General features: G+C 41.6%; 1 protein-coding gene across 1 annotated transcript in view; it reads right to left on the reverse strand.

Moving 5' to 3' along the window:
- The window catches only part of WASHC5 (WASH complex subunit 5), a 254,023-nt gene that overhangs the window by 43,611 nt on the left and 190,826 nt on the right, over positions 1-19,586 (reverse strand). The window contains exon 24 of the mRNA XM_053715943.1: positions 7,206-7,335. Within this exon, the coding sequence (XP_053571918.1) occupies positions 7,206-7,335 (130 nt within the window). The remainder of the gene's footprint in view (positions 1-7,205; positions 7,336-19,586) is intronic.

Raw genomic sequence — 19,586 nt, forward strand, 5'->3', positions numbered from 1 at the left:
GAAGGAAGAGCCACGAACTGATAATGTTTGTCCAAGAAGGCAAACCTTAGAAACCGATGATGATCTTTGTGGATTGGAATATGAAGGTAAGCATCCTTCAAATCCATGGTAGTCATATATTAACCCTCCTGGATCATTGGCAAAATCGTTCGAATTGTCTCCATCTTGAATGATGGAACTCATAGAAATTTGTTTAGACACTTGAGGTCCAAAATGGGTCTGAACGTTCCCTCTTTTCTGGGTACCACAAAAAGGTTTGAGTAAAACCCCTGTCCCTGTTCCAATTTTGAAACAGGACAGATTACTCCCATAGTAAAAATGTATTTTACACAGCGTAAGAACGCCTCTCTCTTTATCTGGTTTGCAGATAATTTTGAAAGATGAAATCTCCCTCTTGGGAGAAAATCCTTGATTTCCAATTGATAACCATGGGTCACTATTTCTAGTGCCCAGGAATCCTGAACATCTCTTGCCCCCTTCTAGATCCGGTCCCGGATTGGGGGCCACCCCTTCATGCTGCTTTGTGGAAGAAGAAGCGGGGGGTCATCCTTTAAAGTTCCGAAAGAAACGAAAATGATTCTGTTTACCCCTCATTTTAACCGACCTATCCTGAGGTAGGGCATGGCCCTTACCTCCTGTAATATCAGAAATGATCTCCTTCAATTCTGGCCCAAAAAGGGTCTTACCTTTAAAGGGAATAGCTAAAAAGCTTATGTTTTGATGACACATCAGCAGACCAAGATTTGAGCCACAATGCAAATCCTGCATTTTTTGCCGCTAATTTAGCAATTTGAAAAGCGGCATCAGTAATAAAAGAATTAGCTAGCTTAAGAGCCTTAATTCTATCTAGAATGTCATCTAATGGAGTCTCAACCTTAAGAGACTCTTCTAGAGCCTCAAACCAAAAAGCTGCTGCAGTAGTTACTGGAACAATGCAAGTCGTAGGTTGTAAAATAAATCCCTGATTAACTAATAATTTCTTTAGTAGACCGTCTAATTACTTATCCATAGGATCCTTGAAAGCACAACTATCCTCAATGGGTATAGTAATACGCTTAGCTAGGGAAGATATAGCTCCCTCTACCTTAGGGACCGTTTGCCATGAGTCCCGAATAGTATCTGATATAGGAAACATTTTCTTAAAATTAGGAGAGGGAGAAAACGGTATACCTGGTCTATCCCATTATTTACTAATAATTTCCGAAATTCTCTTAGGAACCAGAAAAACATCAGTGTAAGTAGGAACTTCCAAATATTTATCCATTTTACACAATTTCTCTGGAGGAATCACAATAGGATCACAATCATCCAGAGTCGCTAAAACCTCCCTAAGCAACAGGCGGTGGTGTTCAAGCTTAAATTTAAATGACATAGCATCCGAATCTGTCTGAGGCAAAACATTCACTGAATCAGAAATTTCACCCTCAGACAGTAATTCCCTGATCCCCAACTCAGAGCACTGTGAGGGAAAATCGGAAATAGCTAATAAAGCATCAGAGAATTCAGTATTTACATTAATACTTTACCTACTGCATTTACCCTGCAACACTGGTAATTTAGACAATACCTCTGTAAGGGTAGTTGATATAACTGCAGCCATCTCCTGCAGAGTAAAGGAATTAGACGCACTAGAAGTACTAGGCGTCGCTTGTGTGGGCATAAAAGGTTGTGACACTTGGGGAGAATTGGATGGCATATCCTGATTCTCTTCAGACTGAGAATAATCCCTAGGAACACTTACTTTATTTAAAATATGCTTTTTACATTGTAAAGCTCTTTCAGTACAAAAGTTACACAATGTTAGAGGGGGTTGCACAATAGCTTCTAAACACATAGAACAATGAGAAACCTCAATGTCAGACATGTTGAACAGACTAGTAATACCACAAAAGTCGTTTAAACACTTATTTATAGCATAAAATAAACATTAGAAAAAATGTGTACTGTGCCTTTAAGAAAAGAAAAAGTGAACAGTTTTTCCAAAATGCACAAAAAACGTTCAATTATTCCCAAATTTAACTTAATATCGTTGGTTAATCCAAAAATTACTGCACCCAGAAGCAAGGGCTGAAATAAGGCTTTAGAAGTACTTATATCAACATCTAGTCAAAAGATAGATAAAAATACACTCTGCACCAGGAGCAACCGAGTTACTGTTTGCTGCTGCTAAGCCTGAAGAAATTGGGCCAAAATAGGCTCCGCCCCTTAAGGTCAAAAGTCAGAGTAGGCCCAAACAACACCACATGGAAATGCAGTTTTGCACCAAAGTAAAAATACACACACAATATAACCCTCAAGCATAAAACCAATAAGTTTTAAGTGCCAAAAATAAAAGAACATAAAACATCGTTTTTTTATATCATCTCCCATGTCACATAATGCCCAAATATCAACTAATGATAAATATAAAATAGGGACTCCAGTAACACCCCTCTTATTAAAATAGGTTTTACTGCTTACCCCATTCCCATACAGGGAAATAATGCCAGCCAGTTCTGATACACCAAGTCTCCTCAGAAAAATAGGCTGCACATACCTTAATGCTGCTTGTAGCATGAAACCGGTCTCCACACTGAAGATGTCTCATGGTTACCTTCAGAAGTCTTGTGGGAACCAGCGTGGATCTTAGTTACAAATGCTAAGATCATCAAACCTCAGGGCAGAAATCTTCTTCCATATCCCCCTGAGGAAAATAGTACGCACCGGTACCATTTAAAATAAAAAAACTTCTTGATTGAAGAAACTAAAACTAACACCTCACTTTACCATGTCTTCCTAGTATAACACAAGCAAAGAGAATGACTAGGGGTGGAGGGGAAGGGGAGGGGCTATATATACAGCTCTGCTGTGGTGCCCTTTGCCACTTCCTGTTAGCAGGAGGTTAATATCCCACAAGTAAGGATGAAATCCGTGGACTCGTCATATCTTTGTAAAAGAAATAGAAGTAAATTAGAAAATTGTTTAAAAAAATGACATATCCTATCATGTTCTATCATGAAAGAGAAACATTGGGTTTTATATCCTTTTAAAAGGATGAAGTAACCACTGAAGAACCAAACAAGTCCAATGGAAAAATGTAATGCAAGAAATAAACATCAGTGTACAGCACGGTTTTCAATTAAAACAACAGTAAAAAAAAAAGAAAGCATGCATGTTTTAGAGAACTAACAGATGGTAACATATAAAACACATACGGCTAGATTTAGAGTTTGGCGTTAGCAGTCAAAAGCAGCGTTAAGGGGTCATAATGCTGCTTTTGGCCGCCCGCTGGTATTTAGAGTCAGGCAGGAAAGAGTCTACCGCTCACTTCCTTTCCGCAACTCCAGGCTACCGCAGATCCCCTTACGTCAATTGCGTATCCTATCTTTTCTATGGGACCGACAAGATTCCAGCCGCAAAAAAAAGTCAGTAGTTAAGAGCTTTATGGGCTAACGCCGGAATATAAAGCTCCTAACTACTGTGCTATAAAGTACACTAACACCCATAAACTACCTATGTACCCCTAAACCGAGCCCCCCCCCACATCGCCAACCCTCTAATAAAATTTTTTAACCCCTAATCTGCTGACCGACCACTGCTGCCACCTACATTATAGCTATGAACACCTAATCTGCTGCCCCTAACATCGCCGACACCTATATTATATTTATTACCCCCTAATCTGCCCCCCCCCACCCCAAAGGTGGGGGCTACATAACTACACTTATTACCCCTAATCTGCCGACCGGACCTCGCCGCCACTATAATAAATGTATTAACCCCTAAACCGCCGCACTCCCTCCTTGCAAACACTATAATAAATTTTATTAACCCCTAATCTGCCCTCCCTAACATCGCCGCCACCTACCTACAATTATTAACCCCTAATCTCCCGCCTGCAACGTCGCCGCTACTATAATAAAATTATTAACCCCTAAAACTAACTCTAACCCTAACACCCCCCTAAGTTAAATATAATTTTAATTAAACGAAATAATATTCCTATAATTAAATAAATTATTCCTATTTAAAACTAAATACTTACCTATCAAATAAACCCTAATATAGCTAAATATAACTAATAGTTACATTGTAGCTATTTTAGGATTTATTTTTTATTTTACAGGCAACTTTGTATTTATTTTAACTAGGTACAATAGCTATTAAATAGTTAATAACTATTTAATAGCTACCTAGTTAAAATAAGTACAAAATTACCTGTAAAATAAATCCTAACCTAAGTTCCAAATACACCTAACACTACACTATCATTAAATTAATTAAATAAATAAACTACAATTAGCTAAACTAAAATACAATTAAATAAACTAATCTATAATGCAAAAACAAAACAAAACACTAAATTACAAAAAATAAAAAAATATTATAAGAAGTTTAAACTAATTACACCTAATCTAAGCCCCCTAATAAAATAAAAAATCCCCCCAAAATAAAAAAATGCCCTACCCTATTCTAAATTACAAAAGTAATCAGCTCTTCCTTAAAAGGGCTTTTTGCGGGGCATTGCCCCAAAGTAATCAGCTCTTTTACCTGAAAATAAAAATACAATACCCCCCCCCCCCCACATTACAACCCACCACCCAAATACCCCTACTCTAACCCATTCAAACCCCCCTTAAAAAAAAAAACTATCGCTAACCCCCTGAAGATCATTCTACCAAGAGTCGTCTTCACCCGGCCGAGCCGAATTCTTCATCCAAGATGCGCAGAGGAGGTCCTTCATCCGGTAGAAGTCTTCATCCAGGTGGCGTCTTCATAGGAGCCGACGCGGAGCCATCGTCTTCAACCGACGACTTCCCGACGAATGAAGGTTCCTTTAAGGGACGTCATCCAAGATGGCGTCCCTTCAATTCCGATTGGCTGATAGGATTCTATCAGCCAATCGGAATTAAGGAAGGAAAAATCTGATTGGCTGATTCAATCAGCCAATCAGATTGAAGTTCAATCCGATTGGCTGATGCAATCAGCCAATCGTATTGAGCTTGCATTCTACTGGCTGTTTCAATCAGCCAATAGAATACGAGCTCAATACGATTGGCTGATTGCATCAGCCAATCGGATTGAACTTCAATCTGATTGGCTGATTGAATCAGCCAATCAGATTTTTCCTACCTTAATTCCGATTGGCTGATAGGATTCTATTAGCCAATCGGAATTGAAGGGACGCCATCTTGGATGACGTCCCTTAAAGGAACCTTCATTCATCGGGAAGTAGTTGGTTGAAGAGGATGGCTCCGCGCTGGCTCCTTTGAAGATGGCTCCGCTCCGGATGGATGAAGATTGAAGACGCCACCTGGATGAAGACTTCTACCGGATGAAGGATCTTCTCTGCGCACCTTGGATGAAGATTTCGGCACGGTTGGGTGAAGACGACTCAAGGTAGAGAGATCTTCAGGGGGTTAGCGATAGTTTTTTTTAAGGGGGGTTTGGGTGGGTTAGAGTAGGGGTATGTGGGTGGTGGGTTGTAATGTTGGGGGGGTATTGAATTTTTATTTTCAGGTAAAAGAACTGATTACTTTGGGGCAATGCCCCGCAAAAAGCCCTTTTAAGGGCTTGTAAAAGAGCTGATTACTTTTGTAATTTAGAATAGGGTAGGGCATTTTTTTATTTTGGAGGGATTTTTTTATTTTATTAGGGGGCTTAGATTAGGTGTAATTAGTTTAAACTTCTTGTAATATTTTTAAATTTTTTGTAATTAAGTGTTTTTGTTCTTTGTATTATAGATTAGTTTATTTAATTGTATTTTAGTTTAGCTAATTGTAGTTTATTTATTTAATTAATTTAATGATAGTGTAGTGTTAGGTGTATTTGGAACTTAGGTTAGGATTTATTTTACAGGTAATTTTGTAATTATTTTAACTAGGTAGCTATTAAATAGTTATTAACTATTTAATAGATATTGTACCTAGATAAAATAAATACAAAGTTGCCTGTAAAATAAATATAAATCCTAAAATAGCTACAATGTAACTATTAATTATATTGTAGCTATATTAGGGTTTATTTGATAGGTAAGTAGTTTTAAATAGGAATAATTTATTTAATTATAGGAATATTATTTTGTTTAATTAAAATTATATTTAACTTAGAGGGGTGTTGGGGTTAGAGTTAGGTATAGGGGTTAATAATTTTATTATAGTAGCGGCGACGTTGCGGGCGGGAGATTAGGGGTTAATAATTGAAGATAGGTGGCGGCGATGTTAGGGAGTTCAGATTAGGGTTTAATAAACTTTATTATAGAGTTTGCGAGGCGGGAGTGCAGCGTTTTAGGGGTTAATACATTTATTATAGTGGCGGCGAGGTCCGGTCGGTAGATTAGGGGTTAATAAGTGTAGGTAAGGTAGCGGCGACGTTGGGGGGGCAGATTAGGGGGTAATAAATATAATATAGGTGTCGGCGATGTTAGGGGCAGCAGATTAGGGGTTCATAGGGATAATGTAGGTTGCGGCAGTGTCCGGAGCGGCAGATTAGGGGTTAATAATATAATGCAGGTGTCAGCGGGGGCGGCAGATTAGGGGTTAATAAGTGTAAGGTTAGGGGTATTTAGACTCGGGGTTCATGTTAGGGTGTGTTTCCCCATAGGAAACAATGGGGCTGCGCTAGGAGCTGAACGCTGCTTTTTTGTAGGTGTTAGGTTATTTTCCAGCCAGCACAGCCCCATTGTTTCCTATGGGGATATCGTGCACAAGCACGTTTTTCCAGCTTACCGCTACCGTAAGCAACGCTGGTATTGAGGGTTGAAGTGGAGCTAAATTCTGCTGAACGCTCCCTTTTCTGAGCCTAACGCACTCAGACAACACTAAATACCAGCGTTGTCTTAAGGGTGCGCTGGGAAAAAAAAGCAGCGTTAGCTACACGGGTCTTTACCGACAAAACTCTAAATCTAGGCGATAGAAACTGGCAGAGAAATACTAAATCTGCAATATAAAAATGCTGTGGGAACACTTACATTATAGAACAGCTTGTCTGGAAAGTGCTATCTTTACATTGCATCTGGCAACTGTAGGACGGATATGCATTATACACCGGGCTTAGGGACATGAATGCAAGAAAATCACAGCATAAGGAATATGATGCAGAAACATGGTGATATAAACCCAACATAATGTAGTGCAGGGGACCCTGATCAACAGATTGTGTTTTACTTATATAATTACATAATTAAAAACATAACTGAACAGATTAAGCAAATGGATGAGACTTACCTTGTTTAACGGATTGTGTGTTCCTGCTGCCTCTAGGTATGCAGTGATCTCATACAGAAGGGTGTTGTCTTCTTTGGGGCAGGGTAGAGAAGGGTCTTGATAGTGGGCTTCTATATCTGCTAGAATGGCTCTGAAGGATACAAACAATGGTCTTATGGTCAGTGCAGCAAAATGAACTATTCACTACGCTTAAAATGACAAATTGCAAATAATAATATAAAGAATAATATTCTTGTAATAAATTCACACACATATAAATATAGATAAGGGCCATGATTATTGAGACAATGTATTTTCCATGGCACAAACAGGGCTTTAAAATAATTTCCTCCATCCATCTAGTCCCCCATATAAGTTCAGTTTACTGAACAAAATGTAACAATCTGTAAGGATAAGAGAATGAGTGTGATGCAAATCAGGTTTTTTTTTAAAATCTTTTTCCCCATAAAAAATATAGAAATAAAATAAATCCAAGATAGAGAAATGTTAGCTTTTTATGTTTCAGACAATGCACTGGCATTAGGGAATACTTTTTTCAAAAGGGATATTTGAATGGAGGGAAACTGTGCAGCTCATTTCCATATCCTTACCCAGAATCCTCTGTTCCAGAACGAAACACTAGTAGCTTAGGTTGAGATGCCCTATACCAATTTGACTATGCAGAGATGAGGTCTGATAAGGCTGAAATGGCTGTGCACATGTGATTTCTCTTACTGTACTCTTCAATTATAATAATTTTTATCAGGTATTTGTAGAGCGCCAACAGATTCCGCAGCGCTTCTTCAATGTCTGCTTTGCTTAAAGGACCACTCAGTGCAGTAAAATTACAGAAATTATAAGTGCATAATAAAAAGACAATGCAATAGCACTTACTCTGAATTTCAAATAAGCAGTAGATTTTCTTCTGACAAATTTATTTTTTCTCCCATTTTCCAGCTCCCAGTATCATGTGATAGACATCAGTCAGTAACAGACTAGTATACATGCTCAGTATGATTCTTGTTCCCCAGAAAGTGTGAATATAAAAATACTGTGCAAAATGTGATAATGGAAGTAAATTGTAAAGTGTCTTAAAACTGCATGCTCTATCTGAATCATAAAAGTTTATTTTTACTTGATGTCCCTTTAATAGCTGCACATAGCAGTGCTGCACTGGTATAAGGCCATACTGGTTTATAATGGATATGCGAAAGAAAAAGATGGGGCATTGTGGAGCTCATCTGCATATACTTAACCAGAATCCCCTGCTCCAGGAGGAAACACTGGTAATCAAGGTTTTCTTTAGAGAAATGTGTGGTAAGGCTGAACAATTATCTAATGTGTATCACTTACTTTATCTGCAAATAGTTCACAATCCCGTTAGAAACTTCACTGCAGAAGATATTATTAAAGGGACAGTCAACCCAAAAATTACTGTTACTTATTTAGATTAGTTAATTAACGATCTTTACATCAAACTCTAGCCCAATTTTCATCTAAATAAACTTTGGCAGAAAATACACTTACTAGATCTCAACTGGCCGTTTTGATATGGCCACCTGACTCCTCCTTCTCTGACGTCGCCCAAAAGCTTGCACTAGTACAGGATCCTTTCAACCCTGCGCGCTCCTTTCATTGAGTTCAGTGAGACACTGGCACCCCCCTCAAACTAACTATCTTCCCTCACTTCCTTTCAGCAGAACGTCCTGTCTGCACAAACACACCCACACGCTTACGAGCAGCAGGAGCTGTCTTTCACTGTAATCACTGTGCAGAGTAAAAGTCGTTCTGCATCTAATCCTTACACATTACCTTACATAAGCCGTATAAGCCAATAACACAAGGCTCTCTACTCCCCACACTCACAGCCAGAGTGAAGGCTGCTTTGCACCACACTTTATGCCACCAACAAATAACGGCACATCCTATAAAATAGCCGGTGAGACCCATACACTGTAGGCGGTATTTACCCACCCTTACACAGCGATGTCAGCTTCAAAGGGAGACATCAAGCTCAAAGGTTGAATCTGTGATAAAACACTACTTTATTCCGGAGTCATCTGCATGTGTTTTAGTAGCTTGCATGTAAAATTTTAGAGCATGCACAACATCCAGGTTATGCAAAATACGTTCCTTATGAGAAGGATTAGGACACAAAGAAGGAACAACAATTTCCTGATTTATGTTTCGATCTGATACCACCTGAGGGAGAAACCCCAATTTAGTATGAAGGACCACCTTATCTGTATTAAAATAAGGTACGGGGAATCACACTGCATAGCTGAAAGCTCAGAAACTCTGTGAGCGGAAATAGCAAGGAGAAACAAAACCTTCCAAGATAACAATTTTATATCAACAACATGCATCATCTCAAACAGAGCATTATACAAAACTTTAAGAACTAGGTTAAGACTCCAAGGAGGAGATCTAGTTTAAACAGAGGCCTGATTCTGACCAGGGCCTGAACAAAAGCTTGAACATCTGGTTTACGAGACTGAAGCATAGTATCAATGACCGCTTCAGAAAAACCACGTCTAGACAGGACTAGGCGTTTAATCTAAAAGCAGTCAGCTTCAGAGAATCTAGATTTGGATGGAGAAATAAACCCTGACCTAGAAGGCCCTTCCTTAGAGGTAACCTCCAAGGTGGAAGAGATGACATCTTTACCAGATCTGCGAATCAATGACTCGTGGAAAGAGAGCAAACTGAGGAAACAGGTATGCTAGACCGAAATTCCAAGGAACCGCCAGAGCATCTATCAAAGCAGCCTGAGGATCTCTTGACCTTGATTCGTACTTTGGAAGTTTGGCATTTTGACGAGACGCCATCAGATCCAACTCTGGAACCCCCCACAAGGGTTATCCTTCAGAACACTTCCGGATGGAGAGCCCACTCCGTGGGATGGAAAGTCTGTCTGCTCAGAAAATCAGCTTCCCAATTGTCCACTCCTGGAATTTGAATGGCAGATAGGAGACAATCGTGAGCTTCCGCCCACTGCAGAATGTAAATCACCTCCTTCATGGCCAAGGAACTCAGAGTTCCTCCCTGGTGGTTGATGTAAGCCACTGACGTAATGTTGTCCGACTGGAATCTGAAAAACCGGAGTAAATATAATTGAGGCCAAACTGTCAAGGTATTGAAGATTGCTCTCAACTCCAAGATGCTTAAGGGAAGAGAAGACTCTTCCCTAGACCACAGGCCCGGAGCTTTTATAGAACCCCAAACAGCTGCCCAGCCTAACAGGCTGGAGTCCGTAGTCACAATCACCCAGGAAGGTCTCAGGAAGCAAGTGCCCTGAGACAGATGTTCCTTTGAAATCCACCATGAGAGGGAGCATCTTGTTAGGGGATCCAGATCTATCCTCTGCGATAAATCTGAATGGTCTCCGTTCCATTGACTGAGCATGCAAAGCTGCAGAGGTCGTAGATGTAACCGAGCAAAAGGATTGATGGCCATGGAAGCCACCATTAGACCAATCACCTCCATGCATTGAGCCACTGATGGACGAAAAGCAGACTGGAGAGAAAGATAAGAAGCAAGAAGTTTGGATTTTCTGACGCCAGTCAGGAAAATCTTCATGGACAGGGAATATAGGATTGTCCCTAGGAAACACACTATAGTAGCTGGAACTAGAGAAACTCTTTACCAGATTTACTTTCCACTCGTGGGAACGTAGAAAAGACAACATCTCTGTATGTATGTATTTTGCTAGTTGAAAAGATGACGCCTGAACCAAGATGTCGTCTAGATAAGGCGCCACAGCAATTCCCTGGGATCTGATCACTGCCAATAGAGCCCCCAGAACCTTTGTGAATATTCTGGGAGCTGTGGCAAGACCAAACGGAAGTGCAACAAACTGCAAATGCCTGTCCAGAAAGGCAAACCTTAGAAACTGGTGATGATCCCTGTGACTGGGAACGTGTAAATACGCATCCTTCAGGTCTATGCTCATCATGAACTGACCTTCCTGAACCAATGGAAGAATGGAATGAATAGTTGCCATCTTGAAGGACGGAACCCTGAGGAATTTGTTGAGGCACTTTAGGTCTAGAATGGGACAGAAAGTTCCCTCCTTTTTGGGAATCACAAAAAGATTTGAATAGAATCCTTGACCTTATTCCTCTAGAGGGACTGGTACAATAACTCCCAGGGAGGATAGGTCCTCTAAGCAATTTAAGAAGGCTTCCCTCTTTACCTGGTTTGAGGATAGTCTTGACAGGAGAAATCTGCCCCTTGGAGGGCAAGACTTAAATCCTATTTAGTAACCCTGGGATACTATGTCCACAGCCAACGGATCTGGGTGTCTGTCAAAAAAAGGAAACCCTGCCCCTCCCCCCCGACTTGATCCAAAATCGAATCGGGGGCGGACCCTTCATGCTGATTTAGAGTCAGCGGAAGGCTTCTTGTTTTGTTTTCCCTTATTCCAAGGCTGGCTGGACTTCCAAGAGGACCTGGATTGGTCTGGTTTGGAAGAAGAGGAGGAAGACTTCTATCCTTTAAAGTTGCAAAAGGAACAGAAATTAGAAATCTGTCGACCCTTAGGTCTATTCTTCTTGTCCTGATGTAGGAAAGATCCCTTTTCACCCGTAATCTCTGAAATGATTTCCGCCAGACCAGGACCAAATAGGGTTTTACCTTTATAAAGGTAAAGCCAAAAACTTGTCCTTTAAAGATACATTAGCCGACAAAGATTTTAACCACAGAGCTCTGCAAGCTTGGATAGTGAAGCAAGACATCTTAGCTCCCAGTCTTATTACCTGCATGTTGGCATCACAGATAAAGGTGTTGGCAAATTTAAGAGCCTTGATCTTATCTTGGATCTCTTCAATCGTAGTCTCTGATATCAGATCTGACAGGGCATCACACCAATAAGATTCTATTAAGTTTAGTAGACTTTTTAGGGTTGACAGCAACCGAAAGTTCGAAGTCATCCAAAGTAGCTAGAACCCGCTTCAGAAGCAACAGGAGATGTTCAAGCTTAAATCTGCAATTAACTTCCTCAGATTCTAAAGAATTTTCCCCATCATGTCAGAGTCTGAGATTTCCCCTTCAGAAGCTACTGAAGCATCCTCTTCATCAGGCATTTGGGAAAGGTTGACCAACGCAGATTTAGAGAGGTCAGAAACCTTACCAGCAGAAATATGTTTAGATTTCCTCTTACGCTTATCCGAAAAAGGGAAAGCAGATAAAGCTGCAGACACCGCAGAAGTTATCTGCGCAGCAAAATCTCCTGGCAAATAAACCCCCCCAGGAGGTTGAGATGAACCGCAGGGCACTGCATGTGAAATAATCAGATCTTAGGATATCTGAGGAGAAAGCTGAGGCATATCCTGAACAGCATTGTCCTGAGAGACATATGGATCAGAAGGCAGTACTCTGTCTTTAAACTTAAGGGTCTTAGATAAGCAAGTGGCACAAAATTGCACAGATGGGACAACCTGGGCCTCCAGACAAAGCAAACATTTTTTCAAAGAAAATAGTTGTAATTTGGTCTGGATCCATAACCACAAAATTGATTCACAATTCTTAAATATAAAAACAGAATTTATGCTTACCTGATAAATTACTTTCTCTTACGGTGTATACAGTCCACGGATTCATCCTTACTTGTGGGATATTCTCAATCCCTACAGGAAGTGGCAAAGAGAGCACACAGCAAAGCTGTCCATATAGCTCCCCTCAGGCTCCGCCCCCCAATCATTCAACCGACGGTTAGGAGAAAAATGAGAACCATAAGGTGCAGTGGTGACTGTAGTTATTTTAAATTAAATTTGAACCTGACTTAATTGTCAGGGCGGGCCGTGGACTGGATACACCGTAAGAGAAAGTAATTTATCAGGTAAGCATAAATTCTGTTTTCTCTTACTTGGTGTATCCAGTCCACGGATTCATCCTTACTTGTGGGATACCAATACCAAAGCTTTAGGACACGGATGAAGGGAGGGAACAAGTCAGGTAACCTAAACGGAAGGCACCACTGCTTGCAAAACCTTTCTCCCAAAAATAGCCTCCGAAGAAGCAAAAGTATCGAATTTGTAAGCCAATCGGATGATGCTTTTCAGCCAAAAGGAAAGAGAGGTAGCAGTCGCTTTCTGACCTCTCCTCTTACCAGAATAGACGACAAACAAGGATGATGTTTGTCTGAAATCCTTAGTTGCTTTTAAATAGAATTTTAAAGCACGAACCATGTCAAGATTGTGTAAAAGTCGTTCCTTCCTAGAAACTGGATTAGGACACAGAGAAGGAACAATGATTTCCTGGTTAATATTCTTATTAGAAACCACTTTTGGAAGAAAACCAGGTTTGGTACGCAAAACAACCTTATCTGCATCACACTGCAAAGCAGACAGTTCAGAAACTCTTCGAACAGAAGAAATGGCTACTAAAAACAAAACTTTCCAAGATAATACCTTAATATCTATGGAATGCAAAGGTTCAAACGGAACCCCTTGAAGAACTGAAAGAACTAAATTTAGACTCCAAGGAGGAGCCACAGGCTTGTAAACAGGCTTGATTCTAACTAGGGCCTGTGCAAACACCTGAACGTCTGGTACAGCTGCCAGGCGCTTATGTAACAGTATAGACAGAGCAGATATCTGTCCCTTTAAAGAACTAGCTGACAGACCTTTCTCCAATCCTTCTTAGAGAAAAGCTAAAATCCTTGGAATCCTAACCTTACTCCACGAGTAACCCTTGGATTCGCACCAACAAAGATATTTCCGCCATATCTTATGGTAAATTTTTCTGGTGACAGGCTTCCTGGCCTGAATCAGAGTGTCTATAACTGATTCAGAGAAACCACGCTTAGCTAGAATTAAGCGTTCAATCTCCAAGCAGTCAGTTGCAGAGAAACTAGATTTGGATGCTTGAAAGGACCTTGAATTAGAAGATCCTGCCTCGACGGCAGTTTCCATGATGGGACCGATGACATGTCCACTAGGTCTGCATACCAAGTCCTGCGTGGCCACGCAGGCGCTATCAGAATTACAGAAGCCTTCTCCTGTTTGATTCTGGCTACTAGCCAAGGAAGAAGAGGAAACGGTGGAAAGACATAAGCTAGACTGAATGACCAAGGTGCTGTTAAAGCATCTATAAATGCCGCCTTGGGATCCCTGGATCTGGATCCGTAAAGGGGAAGTTTGGTGTCCTGACGGGACGCCATCAGATCCAATTCTGGAAAGCCCCATAGCTGGGTCAGCTGAACAAAAACCTCCGGGTGGAGTTCCCACTCCCCCGGATGAAAAGTCTGACAACTTAGAAAATCCGCCTCCCAGTTGTCTACCCCTGGGATGTGAATTGCAGATAGATGGCAGGAGTGATCCTCCGCCCATTTGATGATCTTGGATACTTCCTTCATCGCTAGGGAACTCTTTGTTCCTCCCTGATGATTGATGTACGCTACAGTCGTGATGTTGTCCGACTCAAATCTGATTAATTTGGTCTCCGCTAGTTTAGGCCACGCCTGGAGCGTATTGAATATTGCTCTCAGCTCCAAAATGTTTATCGGTAGAAGAGATTCTTCCCGAGACCATAGACCCTGAGCCTTCAGGGAGTTCCAGCCTAACAGACTGGCATCGGTCGTGACAATGATCCACTCCGGTCTGCGGAAACTCATTACCCGAGACAGGTGATCTTGAGACAACCACCAGAGAAGAGAGTCTCTGGTTCTCTGGTCCATTTGTATTTGAGGAGACAAATCTGCGTAATCCCCATTCCACTGTTTGAGCATGCACAGTTGCAGTGGTCTGAGATGAATTCGGGCAAAAGGCACTACGTCCATTGCCGCAACCATTAAACCAATTACTTCCATGCACTGAGCCACAGAAGGCCGAGGAATGGAATGAAGAGCTCGGCAAGTATTCAACAGTTTTGACTTCCTGACCTCTGTCAGAAAGATTTTAATTTCTACCGAGTCTATTAGTGTTCCCAGGAAGGGGACAGAGAACTCTTTTCTACGTTCACCTTCCACCCGTGAGACCTTAGAAAGGCCAGGACAATGTCCGTATGAGCCTTGGCTCTGTGAAAAGACGACGCCTGTATTAAGATGTCGTCTAGGTAAGGGGCTACTGCAATGCCCCGCGGTCTTAGTACCGCCAGGAGAGACCCTAACACCTTTGTGAAAATTCTGGGAGCGGTGGCCAACCCGAAAGGAAGAGCCACGAACCGGTAATGTTTGTCCAGAAAGGCGAACCTTAGGAACTGATGGAGATCTTTGTGGATAGGAATATGTAGGTACGCATCTTTTAGATCCACGGTAGTCATATATTGACCTTCCTGGATCATCGGCAAGATTGTCCGAATGGTTTCCATCTTGTATTACTCCCATTTTTAGGAGATCTTCTACACAGTGTAAGAACACCTGTTTCTTTGTTTGGTCTGAAGACAAACGAGAAATGTGGAACCTTCCCCTTGGGGGAGAATCCTTGAATTCTAGAAGGTACCCCTGAGCAACTATTTCTAATGCCCAGGGATCCGGAACGTCTCTTGCCCAAGCCTGAGCAAAGAGACAAAGTCTGCCCCCTACTAGATCCGATCCCGGATCGGGGGCTACCCCTTCATGCTGTCTTGGTAGCAGGAGCAGGCTTCTTGGCCTGTTTACCCTTATTCCAGCCCTGCAAGTGTTTCCAGGTTGCTTTGGGCTGGGAAGCGTTATCTTGCTTTGCGGCAGCAGAGGTTGCAGCAGGTCCTGAAGTTGCGAAAGGAGCGAAAATTAGCCTTGTTTTTGGCCTTAAACGGCCTATCTTGTGGAAGGGCATGGCCCTTGCCCCCAGTGATATCTGAAATAATTTCTTTCAGCTCTGGGCCGAAAAGGGTTTTCCCCTTGAAGGGAATATTTAACAGTTTCGTTTTGGACGACACATCCGCCAACCACGACTTGAGCCAAAGCGCTCTTCGCGCCATGATGGCAAATCCTGAGTTTTTCACCGCTAGTTTAGCTAATTGGAGAGCGGCATCAGTGATAAAAGAATTAGCCAGCTTTAGAGCATGAATTCTATCCATGACCATATTGTATGAAGTCTCCCTCTGTCGAGACTCCTCCAGGGCCTCGAACCAAAAAGCCGCTGCAGTAGTTACCGGAATAATGCAGGCAATTGGTTGAAGCAGAAAACCTTGCTGAACAAAAATTTTCTTCAGCAATCCTTCCAATTTTTTATCCATAGGATCTTTGAAAGCACAACTGTCCTCTATTGGTATAGTTGTACGCTTAGCAAGTGTTGAAACAGCCCCCTCTACCTTAGGGACCGTCTGCCACTCGTCCCGCCTGGGGTCGTTTATGGGGAACATTTTCTTAAAGATAGGGGGGGGGGGGGAACAAAGGGTACACCTGATCTCTCCCACTCCCTAGTCACAATATCCGCCACCCTCTTTGGGATCGGAAATGCCTCAGTGTATACAGGGACCTCTAAAAACCTGTCCATCTTACAAAATTTTTCTGGGACCACCACGGGGTCACAATCATCCAGCGTAGCTAAAACCTCCTTAAGCAGGACGCGGAGGTGTTCCAGCTTAAATTTAAACGCTAAGGAATCTGAATCTGCCCGCTGAGAAACTTTTCCTGTATCAGAAATTTCTCCCTCAGACAGACCTTCCCTCACTGCTACTTCTGAGTTTTGTGAGGGTACTACAGATAAATCATCCAAAGCTTCCGATTGCTCATCCTCTGTATTTAATACTGAGCTATCGCGCTTTTTTGGAAAAACTGGCAGTTTGGATAAAAATGCTGCAAGGGAATTATCCATTACTGCTGCTAATTGTTGTAAAGTAATAGGGGCCAATGCGCTAGAGGTACTATGCATCGCTTGCGTGGGCGTAACTGGTGTCGACACATGGGGAGAGGAAGAAGGACTATCCTCATTACCCTCTGTTAAAGAATCATCTTGGGCTACATTTTTAAGTGTCACTGGATGGTCTTTAAAATGCTTAGATGTTTTAGCACACTTTACACATAAATGCAATGGGGGTACCGCCATGGCTTTTAAACATAAAGAACAAGGTCTATCTGAAGTCTCAGACATGTTTGACAGACTTAGATAGAGGTACTATGCATCGCTTGCGTGGGCGTAACTGGTGTCGACACATGGGGAGAGGAAGAAGGACTATCCTCATTACCCTCTGTTAAAGAATCATCTTGGGCTACATTTTTAAGTGTCACTGGATGGTCTTTAAAATGCTTAGATGTTTTAGCACACTTTACACATAAATGCAATGGGGGTACCGCCATGGCTTTTAAACATAAAGAACAAGGTCTATCTGAAGTCTCAGACATGTTTGACAGACTTAGATAGCACTACAATACAGAAAAAAATCACACTTTTTTTACCAAATCACCAAAAAACATCCAATCTTTATGAAAATTTCACCACATGATCCTAATGCTTTGAAATGATTGCACACAAATTTTCAAATCAATTAACCCCTTATTGACCAAACCGGAGCAAATTGAAGTAAACAACCGGTTTAACACACTCCAGCACGGTGCCACAGTCTTTGCTGTGGCCTTACCTTCCTTTAGGGTTATTTGTAGCAGAAATATAAGTCTCCCTGATGTCCTCCTGCACTCTCAGGACGCTACAGTGAAGCTGCATGAAGCTGTCTTGAAAATCAACTGCGCAACTGAGGCGCGAAAATGAGGCCCCCTCCCTCTTCAGTCCAGAGTTATGGGGCCTTCCTGAGTCAGACTAGGCATCTAATAATATGCGAGGCGTAATAAAAACCCCAAAAGTGTTTCCAACGTTTCAAACACTTGAACAAATATAAGATTCCATTAATAAAGTAATCGATTTAGCCCATCACAGTGTCTACCAGTATTTAAGCCCTTAAATGAAGCCATTCTTCTATACTGCGTCTCAGAAAATGGCTTACCTTCCCTCATGGGGATTTCTGTCAGTCTTCTAGCATTACCAGGTCTTGTTAGAAAAAAATGACTGAGCATACCTTAAGCAGTTAAGCCTGCAAACTGTTCCCCCCAACTGAAGTTCTCCGGTACTCAACAGTACTGCGTGGGAACAGCAATGGATTTTAGTTACAACAGCTAAAATCTTTTTCCTCTCAGCAGAAATCTTTATCACTTTCTGCCTCAGAGTAAATAGTACAAACCGGCACTATTTTAAAATAACAAACTCTTGAGTGAAGAAATAAAACTACAAATCTAACACCACAAACTCTTTACCCTCCCGTGGAGATGCTACTTGTTAGAGCGTCAAAGAGAATGACTGAGGGGGGCGGAGCCTGAGGGGAGCTATATGGACAGCTTTGCTGTGTGCTCTCTTTGCCACTTCCTGTAGGGATTGAGAATATCCCACAAGTAAGGATGAATCCGTGGACTGGATACACCAAGTAAGAGAAAATAATAATTCACCAATACGGTAAATAAATCAGCCACAAGCAACTGATATTAGCAAAATAAGAAAGAGTTGTAAATTTGATTTTTTTTTTTTTATAACTAACACTTCTATACCTCAGCGAGCTGAGGAGTCTTACCACAACAGCACCTTGCTATAAACTGTAAGGAGACACTCATGCATCCGATCCGCTGTCAGAATAAACTATTAGGCTAGATCCTGCTCGATACACTAGTCTACACAGAGAAAGCTACGTAATCGCTTCCCTGCCGAAACTCCACTCAACTATGTGTTAAAGGGAAGAGCAGAGTGTCACGTTATCAAACTCTGAAAAGAAACTACGCCACAGTAAAAGCGTGCGTTTCTGACTGAGTAATAAATACAAAAACAGAATTTATGTTTACCTGATAAATTTCTTTCTCCTACGGTGTATCCGGTCCATGGCTTCATCCTTACTTGTGGGATATTCTCAATCCCTACAGGAAGTGGCAAAGAGAGCACACAGCAAAACTGTCCATATAGCTCCCCTCAGGCTCCGCCTCCCCAGTCATTCGACCGACGGTTAGGAGAAAAAGGAGAACCATAGGGTGCAGTGGTGACTGTAGTTTATAAAAATAAATTTAAACCTGACTAAAATGCCAGGGTGGGCCGTGGACCGGATACACCGTAGGAGAAAGAAATTTATCAGGTAAACATAAATTCTGTTTTCTCCTACATTGGTGTATCCGGTCCATGGCTTCATCCTTACTTGTGGGAACCAATACCAAAGCTTTAGGACACGGATGAAGGGAGGGAACAAGTCAGGTAACCTAAACGGAAGGCACCAATGCTTGCAAAACCTCTCTCCCAAAAATAGCCTCCGAAGAAGCAAAAGTATCGAATTTGTAAAATTTGGCAAATGTATGCAGTGAAGACTAAGTCGCTGCCTTACAGATCTGTTCAACAGAAGCCTCATTCTTGAAAGCCCAAATGGAAGCCACAGCTCTAGTAGAGTGAGCTGTAATTCGTGCAGGAGGCTGCCTTCCAGCAGTCTCATAAGCCAACCGGATGATGCTTTTCA

This window comes from Bombina bombina, chromosome 5 (assembly GCF_027579735.1).
Source record: "Bombina bombina isolate aBomBom1 chromosome 5, aBomBom1.pri, whole genome shotgun sequence".
In the NCBI taxonomy this organism is placed as follows: Eukaryota; Metazoa; Chordata; class Amphibia; order Anura; family Bombinatoridae; genus Bombina; species Bombina bombina.